The 10437-nt window shown below is 39.7% G+C and overlaps 1 protein-coding gene across 1 annotated transcript; it reads right to left on the bottom strand.

Moving 5' to 3' along the window:
• Window positions 1-1690: 1690 nt before the first annotated feature.
• On the bottom strand, window positions 1691-9724 carry LOC143427494 (uncharacterized). Its single transcript, XM_076901677.1, has 4 exons — window positions 9565-9724; window positions 5939-6177; window positions 5150-5300; window positions 1691-4840 (listed from the first exon to the last, which is right to left on the bottom strand). Exons 1-4 carry the CDS (start codon window positions 9695-9697, stop codon window positions 1989-1991), a joined length of 3375 nt encoding a protein of 1124 aa, XP_076757792.1. The 5' UTR covers window positions 9698-9724; the 3' UTR covers window positions 1691-1988.
• Window positions 9725-10437: the final 713 nt, after the last annotated feature.

Consider the following 10437-nt stretch of genomic DNA (forward strand, 5'->3'; position numbering starts at 1 on the left):
AATATGAAATTAAATTTTTCATTTTCTATAAGAAAACAAACACTGTGGACTTTCATTGTCTTCCCCCGCATTTTCCGTCTCTATATCGATTAAATCTTACTTAATTTTTAAAACGAATTCGATATATGAATGAGTACGTTTCACATAAAATTAAAACGATAAATAGTTGTCCTATTCTTAATAGTGAATTAAACAAAATATGTGTGACATTTAAGCATTAGAAATTTTAAATACAAAATTATGTTGTCATTTCTACAATTTAAATATTGATGGGATATAACTTGATGAGATAATAGCTTGAAACACTTCTTATTGTCATTCTAGGATTAGATATAACACTGAGAATTAATATTATGTAATTAGAATATGATGGTGACAAATTAGTACTTGCTTATTTCACTATTTTGCAATATATCAAGTATATATAATAAAATGTAAAATATTTAAAAAATATAACGAAGCTACTTGTTTATTAACTCTGGAATCCCTAAGAGACGGTTTAGGAATTCTAGAGCTAAATGCTGTACTCTCTTAAAATTCAATAATCTATCTTGAAGTGATACTATATACATACGTATAATTTAATGTGTATACATATATATTATCATTTTTTTAAAGTTTCCAATAAATCAACAACAATATAATGGACGGACTCCACGATACAAGATAGAACCTTTAAATATCAATGGAAGGGCGTAGCAAAATGTTGCATTAAGTTTATAAATTTTACTATAACCATGTCCATAAATGTGTTTATACTCTTAGACATTCCGGAAAGATCTAGGTAAATCTTGGAAATTTGTTTGCCTCGCGTTAAGCTGTTATCGACCAAGTTGCGAAGTATCATCTAATATCAATAATCGTATCAAATATTAATAACTGTTTAGCACTATAAATGTGTATATCTACTAACGTGATTATTAAATTTTAATCTATCATTTTTTAAGCTTAATATTTATATATATTTCAACGTTTACAGAGTTTCTGATATATAAAGATAATTTTTACCATAATGTATAATTATTCTTGGTTTTCTAGATGCAGTTTAGCGTGACTACGATTTCCATGATAGAGAGTAATCTACTTGTAATCAATACAGTAAAATCTTTATTCTTAGACAAAATTTGAAAAAAATTAAAACTACTATATTACAAGTATATTGCTTAAAAGGATACACATGGATTGTGTACGATTTTTGATACGTATGATACTTTTTAATATTGTACTTTATGTATAATACAGCTTCTAATTGTGTGCTAATTTTTAAAATAAGACAAAATAAATATAACTCATTCATAACAACAAACATTTTTACCAAAAGATCGAAGAACGTGGTTTTAAAGAAGAGCCAGTCTTTTCAGAAAAATCAAAGAGAATACTAGATAAAATCTTTTTTCGACTAGTTGAAGAGCAGATCTATTCAGGATGAGCACAACACGTATGTACATATACTAGGTGTAACCGAACTAGGTGATCAGATTTTGACATTGCAGTTTGCTTCTCTTAAGGATAAAATAAGACCATATAGTAGGCTCAAGAAAATTTCCTTTTTAAGATATAAACGTTTTTCCGTATAATGATTACTCTCTATGGAAGAAAACCATATACTTTATTCTTACAGAGACCACAGTAGAAAAAAAGATACGGAGTCACAATTTGGTCACCTATTTCAATTGCCTACCTTAGATGATTAAGTACAGTATATTCTAATTATCCTTTAGGTATACGGTAGCAAAATTTCCATTGTCGATTACAAAGTCTGCCTTATGTTTGAATGAAAACAGCAACATCTAATATATAGAAAATGTGAACAGTTTACAACAACTGCAGTCGTTTTTTCATTTCGTAACATTCGTCACTTCCACTCTGAATTTCAATGCAGAATATACGAACGTGAAATTGCGCACCAAAGATCCGAGAAAATGATCATTTGTGCGATTCACTGGTAGCTCGTTCTTTATCGTATCCTTCAAAAAATGATCCATCGATCATGTCTCTGCCGACCAGTTATCCGATTGTTTGATTTCTTGGCTTGCATCTGAACCATCTGGTTCTTTCGACTCGGTAGATTTATATTCGGATACATAAATAACTTGCTTCTCAGCGGTACCTTTCTTACTCGACTTCGTAATGTCCGTTCTTCTGGGAGGAACAGGAGGCTTTTTATTAGTGACGGCTTTCCCATTTGATGTCGTTTTGATTTCGTTTTGCACCGCTTTCTTACCCTTACTCTCTGCCGTGGAAAGCGTTTCACTGGCCTCGTTATCGTCCTCTTGAAATTTCCCTCTGTTGGCAGAAAGTTTGATCTCCGTGATGTAAGTCATCTTTTGCGGCATAGGTGTGATGGGTAGGGGTGGTCGATGATCGAAGTCTTGCGGATTGTAATCCATCGACTCACCAACTAATCCGCTGTCTTCACTGTTCTCACCACTAGAAACACTGATATTATTAATGTTACGACGGTCCTCACGGTCGAATAAACTTTTGTTGTTTATAGTCACACTGGAACCAAATTCGTACTCATCCTCGTCCTCGTCGTCCTCTCGGGTGATTCTCTGATTAATGGGTACCTCGATTACTCGTCTCTGCGGCGATTTTGAATTCACCGACGACTTCTCGCTTTTACTCTCTCTGTCCTTCAGCATCGATTCCTGCGTATAAGACATCGAGTTTGGTTCTTCTTCATCGTTAATTGTTATCGAGTCGGAACCGTTACCTTCCGTTGAATTGGAGGAATAGTCCTGCAGTGGTATCGGGGTAGACGACCGTTTCGTCGTGAATGATTTCTTCTTGCAAGTTTCATGCCGACTGCAGTTACCGTCGCAAGCGTGGCACCCTCTTTTAATATTGATTTTTGTCATTGGCTCCTCGTCGACGGGTTTCTTACCCCCGTACGAAACCGTTTCGCTTGCCGTCGATGAATTATCGTCCTTCCAGTTTTTGAAACGGAACAGGTCGTGTTTGGAAGAATCGGAGAACGTTGGTAACTTTTGCGAATACGCTTCGAAATGTTTCAAAGCCTTCCCAAAATCTTTCTCCACCACTTTCTCATCCTCGTCCGAGAACTGTTCATCCATGTTTGTACTATCATTATTGAAGTCGTCGGACAATGGGGTTTCTTTTTTAAATTGGAACTCTATTTCTTCGAGCGTAGGACTTTTTATCACGGTTCCATCGTTAACGATTCTGATTAGAGAATTATCTTGGTCCGGATCGAATATTCTCTCCGCGCGAATAAACTCTTCCGTGAGTCTCTTGCTCAGAGGAAGGTTGTAAAGTTCAATGCTGGTTTCGTCATCAGTAGCATTCTCTTCCCTCGAATCGGATGATTCGTTTTTCAATTTAATCTCCACAGCAGACTTGGATCGTTCAAGCGAACCGTTGCTCTTCTTTCTGACTTTCGATTTCTTCGGTTTGTCGTCCAAATCTTGCTTTTTACGCCATACGACGTCCTCTAAATTGCCCCATTCGTTCGATTTTTTCAGCAGTCGCCTATCAAAAGTATCCATCTGATCGAGTTTAGTCAAATCCTCAGTCGATTCGTTGATATCCTCCGGTGGAAGGGGTGCTTTGCGTTTCTTCGTTCCTGTGTCAGTCATATCCAGACTTTGCGCCCTTTCAAGAGTCGCGGTCGTTCTACACTCGTATTTTGACAAATCGCCCAAACTTGCTGCTTTCCTATAAACATCGTCCTCTTCATCCTCCTCGTCGTTTGTCTCGGGCACAGGCGTTCGATGAATCGTGATATCAGCTGAATTCAGTTCGATAGTCGTGAAACTATTCTGTATCTCGCTGTCAGTGTCTGACTCAGAATGCCTTCCATCAATTATCACCGTTTCTACTTTCTGTTTTACACGTGGATCCACGTTATCCGTATTTTCACGTACTTTCTTTATGTACTCGGACAGAGACTCCGTATAATCGGTGATGCTATTGATCTTATCCTCTTTTTTCGCATTCGATGAATCTTTTTTCGCAGGAGAGCCTTGCTCGTCGAAGCTGTTGCTCGTTGGCGGCGGTGGCGCTTTTCTTTTGTTCTTCTGTTGGTTCCTTGCATCCTCTGTCTCAATAGACTCGACACTCTTTTGAGGATTCAACAACTCAGAGCTATTTTTTCGATTTCTACGTGCCGCCATAGCTGCGTTGTGAACCTCCGTTGGCACTTCAGACGGCACGTGAACCGATGCGTCGACTATTTTGCTGCTTTTGTCTAACGTATCAACGTTGCGTGTTTCAGACGTCTCGGTTTTTTCTTTAGATGCGTGGAACGCCTGCGAAGCTTGCTGGCGCTGAGATTCCTCTTTTTTGTCCCCAAGTGGAGGAGCTTTATTCATATTGGACAAGTGCTTCTCCGTGTCCAGCTTCTTCGAATGTCTTCTCTCGAGGTTCGTATTGTGTTCGTTTTGATTTTCTATGCGATGAACAGTCCCGTCGAGGGAGGGCAGGACTTTAATACCAAATTTATGGTGATTGCTCTTGGCCTCGTCGTGGCATTTCTCGGATGCCTGGCCGCCTGGCGTTGATTTCGAGGATTTCAAAGTCGAGTTCATCGTTGAGTAATTAGAATTGATAGATTCGTTCGGATCGACTATGAAGAGCCTCTTCGCGACGCTCTTCGACTGAGAGAGCTCCGGAATAGATTGACTCCTGTACAGTGGATGGCAGATTCTTGCTGCGCTCGGCCCAACGCTCTTTTTCAAAAGAGTTGTCGGTTTCGATCCGGTCCCACCGCTTTCTACTTCCAGTTTTACATCGTACGGCGAAGCGTAGCTTAAAATAGTCAAAGCATCCTCGTACACCATGTTTCGGAAACTGATCTTTACGCTGGCTATACGATCACCTGTAAATATAAAATCGAACGAAAAAGGCAGTTAATCAAAAGCTTTAAATACAATTAAGAGAATTATCTAGAGGATCCGGTTAAGTAATGTGAGATTATTCTCGATGAAAAACAAGAATAAATTGTAGAATACAATTTTCTAAGGTAGATTAAATTCAATTTTCAGCTAAAAGAGAAGAATCGATCGGGGGGATTTAATTCAATCTAATCTGACCCATCCTGGATAAGCAAACAATTCTGTGAACAATAAAATTAAATGCAGGCGGTAGAGGATTAAAATAATCTTCAAGCGTAGGAATAATTACTGACCTGGATGTATTCGACCGGATTCCGATGCAGGCCCACGATGTAGGAGGTCTTTAACGAAGATTCCCTCTCTCATGTTACCACAGATATTAAATCCCAGCCCTGTGAAATCTCGACTTTTCAAGCTAACTACATTGATCTTTGTTGCTTTTGGCTGCATAAAAAGAAATCATTCATTTTACAATTAGATTCTGTAAATTAGATGTTGTTCCATTTTTTACACGTAACAAAAATTATAGCTATGCAGATCTTTTTCCAATATTCTTCGTAGAGATAAAAGTACATGAAATTGTCACTTGAAAAACAAACTCTCACACTGCACAGTCATGTGGCAAGAATTAACTTTATGATTCGACTCATACACTCTTCGACTTCCTCTTCGCCAAGAAGCATAAGGGCACGCATCAAAGACGGCTAGATTAACTGTACTCGCAACCAAATTTGGCCGTACACGATATCTTCTGTATTCGGCATATTAAATCGAAATGTGTATGAGGCGATCACTGTAGCTTTTTTTTTTAAATTCGGCGAAAGATTAAACATTGCGATTCAATCCGTAACACATTTAATATAAAACGTTATATATCCTCAAATACGTTATTAAATTATAAATTAATCATCATTATCTGTACTTCACGGATGTGTATACGCGCAACACTCTCTTCTGACGTGAACCATCGATTTGCCAATTGGAAACGAAAGCGTGCGTACTTCGAACAGCAGCTGATAGTTTGTATGTTACGACCTAATAATTTCTATACAGCGCAGCGAAGAGACAGAAGAAATACTTACACCGAGGCAAGAGTCGTCGAGGGTTTTTCTCTTGTCGTTCCGATTAGTCGAAACTAACCCCAAGGATGCCCAAGAGGTGGACCATCGCGCGGAATCTTTGCCTGGCGTGTTTCCAGGTGTTAGAGAGACCGCACCCTCGCGATTAGACGGCGATGTTGTGACATCCTTGAAGCAGGGATTGTCGAACGCATAGGCTTCTTCGACGATTTCTGGGTCTGTTACCAGTACCAAGTGTTTACCTAAAAGTAATTACCCGACGTTATTAATTACCAACATGAAAATCCATTAAAACAACAAATATCTCAGAAAATAAAGAGAAAAACATCTCTTGTGCGTGCAACATTGCTTTTATAGATGTCTTAAAGGCATTTATCGCTATAGCACTACTGTATAATTACATAACAGAATCTGGGACACGTGTGTTGGTAATTTTAAAAAATATATACAGAAACGATACTTAAAACGCATTATACGGTTCCCTTATTATGCAAATTACGTTACCGCAAAGAATGACATCATCCTAACAGTTTTATACCTATTTACAATTTAGAAGTTTAGCATTATCCTGCGTACGTCCCAAGGCACAACAAGAATTATACGATTCCATTTTGAAACTGTTTTAAAAAGCATTCCACTATTTACGCGTAGGTGTGTTTTAATATCGCATTTCTGTGCCAGTTAAATATGCTTTATACCATTATACAGTCACCCTTCTACGATGCGATAGTTTAAGAATACACTTTCGACATAACTTGATATCCATGCTACATTATTGCACGTCTCCTAAATGGACTATTGACTATTAAGGATAGTCCAAGAATAGAATATTTATTGCATTTTCCTTATACGTGAATTAAACATGAAATGACATTAAGGTTACATCGATTTAGAAAATCAATCGAGTAAAACAGGATGCAATCGAGTTTTTAATCCATCAATTACGTGGTTGATTAATTTTTCATTATCAGCGTCATCCATTTTAATTAAACGATTAAGCGAGGAGAAGAGGATAACATTCCAAAAACATCGAGAATACTCCAGACTTTACATTTAATTAAAAATTCATAAATAACCACTTAACATGGATCACGGGTTTTTAAGTTTAGGCATCGACAAATTACAGTTTGAACAGTTAATAATTGTTGTGTTTCCCAACAGGTAGGATGCATGTACGCGTGGAATGTTATCTTCTTCCCACTCAGCTGTTCAGCTCAATCTTCTCGTGATTTTTCCAATTCACATAATTTAACGCAAATTCTCGCTTCCTCGAAGTAACAGCGATCAGCTTAATTGTCTATATTTAGAACGTACGTATATGAACGTTACATATATTACGGGCTTTAAGTACCCACATGGGTTACGGCGTGTTCGAGTTCGAAAACATTTTTCGCGCGACAATTATTCGAACGCCCATTATATTTCGCCGGCTGGGTCGTTAGAAACACTCGGAGACGCTTTCAAGTTGTTACATTATTTTATCGCTACGTCTATCGCTGTTCGTTATCTATTTTCCACTTTGCCAGATAACGATTCGTGCGTGTCAATTAACGAAAGGTGTGCAAGCGGCGTGAAAACGTTTCGGCGGATCCATCGTATTTTTCCTCGCGAACATAACGATCCGAACATCGGAAAATTACCTAATGTCCTCGTGACAGTGCCCTCCTTCGTTCAATCGCTCTAACAGGTATTCGTCGTACGAAAAACTGCGTCTAGAAAACACGTTAATGCATTTACATTTACCTCGATGATTTAAAAATGATTAAACACTTAAAAATGAACAGTACAAGCTAACAGAATAATTTGTAAAACAACAAACAGAATTACTAAAATTGCTTGTTTCTAGGGTCTTGGAAAATTCTGCATTTGCATAAAAAGGTTTGCATAAAAAACAAACTATACTACAAATTTCTAATTCTAATCATTTATGAACCATTTAAGTGGAAACACAAAAGATGTATGATATTCGCAAATGTAGTTTCTTGGAAAAACAATAGTTGTAGAATAATATAAATTAATTTGCATCTCTGTAATCGCATTCTTTAAATTGTAAACAAGAAAACTGTGATATAGGTGTTTGCTTTGATAAGAAAAGTAGGAATCAATTATTCCTATAAATAGTTTGTTTGATGCTAATAGAATGGTACAGTGATAGCATCGATAATACAGTGATAAGCAAAAAATGTTAAAAATAGAATATACACGCAGACATGTAAGTTAAAAGTTGCATAAGTATGGTATGAGCAGTTAATGACGAGGGAAAACATTCCTTACGAACATATCTCAATGTTTAAAGAAAAAAGTGTTTGAACCGACGCAGATATTACGTATCCACAGTTGTTATTTTAATTGATTTTAATTAATTTCCTTCCCAAGCTTTTAATTTACACGAAATTTTTCCCTAGTTTTTTCCTCAACGATATAGCAAAATAATCGTTGGGATAAGCGAGGAACTTATTTCTTAGTATTTTCTTGCAGAAATTTACATTGCACATTTGCTATTTAGATTTGTACCGAACGATAGAAACACAATTGCTTACATAAGTATAATCTGCGACTGAATTCGGAAAAAAAAGTGGAAACGCTTAAAAAAAGAATTCAACTTGTTACGCCCCATCAGGTTTACAGTAATCGATGATGTACGATAATTATAATATTTTCAATAAACGGCATTATTAATTGCCTCGGCTACGTGCCTTTATCAGGCATTTCACACGCGTTACATTCCACCGAGGCAACGCAACGACAACAGAATACCATCCCAAAAACGAGCGAACGCACGGAATGCATCTCTCGCCGGAGACATTTTACGTTCTAGCCTGTAAACATCATTCCATCAGACAGAGATTCCAATCCATCGAGCAAGAGAGACTGACTTTCGTGTATCATTGTCTCTCTAGCTTAGCGGCGCTCCAAGGTCTACCTTTTGCGTGGATATATACGCATCAAATTGCGACGCAATAGCGAAAACGGTCGTAACGCGTACGATCGGGCACCAGGTGAGATCAACGAAAACGACAACGAACGAGATAATCCTTAATTACGACCAACGATTCGATCATCGCGTAAGATCGTTGTACGTTTTCGAGACGCGGCAATTCGTTGCATAATGATCGGTCTAGGTTTGATCCACAGGCCCGGTTGAACGAATATGCGGGCCTTTCGATCGATCGATCGATCGAGAAAAATAGACGCACACACGATTATCTATTGTTCCGCGCGCCTAGGCGGAGTATTTCCCGGCGGCGCGTTTCAACCGCGCTACCAAAGAAGTTGCGGCGGAATAACGCGTAGGAATAAATTCCTACTCATTGTGCAAGAGATTCCATTCGGGTTTTACATACGTACGGCCGCCGCCGCGGGAGCGGTGAGGCCTGCAAGAGCGAGGCAGGCACGAGAAATTCTCGTCCTCGATGATAAAATAGCATTCGTTCCATGGTAGCACGGTGGAAAATCGGTTATGTCGACGGGACAGGACGCAACTAGAGCGCGCTCGAGCCTGTGTGTACTTGAGAGAGGACACCGCGAAACCACGCAAACGATCTGTCATCGCGATCCCCGCGAGATCAGATGGAAATAATACAGCCGGTTTAAAGGCGCGGACGGGAAAGAAAATGCGAGCGGCTCACCCTTGTGCCTACGCCACTGTCTGTAAAGGAGCGCAGCGACCAGCAGCAGGAGAATCGTTGTAAGGAAAGTGCCGATCACAGCCCCTGCCACGCTTCCTGCCCCGAAACAGGTATCCCGCGGCTCGTCCTCCATTGCTCCTTCTCTTCTTAAAACTCAACTCCGTTGATGCATTTCCAAGCTCTGGCTGGTGTTTGCGGCGTGCACGGGTTTCCACCCGCGAGGAACGATCGGTGGTGGACCTTCGGAACGGAGTACGGGTCCCCGCGCACTGTTCACCGGTGGCTACCACGCTCGATCTGCATAAGGGGACATTATTTTTCACTCGGCTGCCCTTTTACCGAAGAATCAGCACCGCGATCGACGACGTCGTCCTACTGCCGTGACACCGTGCACGATACTAAAGAGAAAGAGAACGAGACAGGGGAAGGAGAAAGAGAAAAGGGAGAACGGACCCACGGATCGAGTAAAACAGGTAGCTGCGCAACAGGTGCTTCTGCCTGCGAGGTGGGGGATTCCATCTCTTAGCGATTTACTGGGGGCCGGGGCGGGGGAGTGTGCCAGCGGAACGGGTATGCGAGGAACAGTGGGGGGACCCTGGCATTCCTTCACCGTTTCAGAGTTGACCGTATTTCTCTGCCTAGCCTAGAAGCGTTGCGTGAATGTAAACCGTAAAGGCATGTAAAGGAATGGATTTCTTTCACGGATTAATTTCTGGAAACCGGAAGCGTCGATATCGATCGCGAATCACTTCCACCGAGTAATTCTTAATCCCCTGCCACGATACAGTACCCCGGCCAATAACATTGTACTGGTCTAGCAAATGTAATTTAAACAGATGGCGATCGTTCGATCGTTTAAACGCGTTTACTCGG

Source organism: Xylocopa sonorina, chromosome 9, assembly GCF_050948175.1.
Source record: "Xylocopa sonorina isolate GNS202 chromosome 9, iyXylSono1_principal, whole genome shotgun sequence".
In the NCBI taxonomy this organism is placed as follows: Eukaryota; Metazoa; Arthropoda; class Insecta; order Hymenoptera; family Apidae; genus Xylocopa; species Xylocopa sonorina.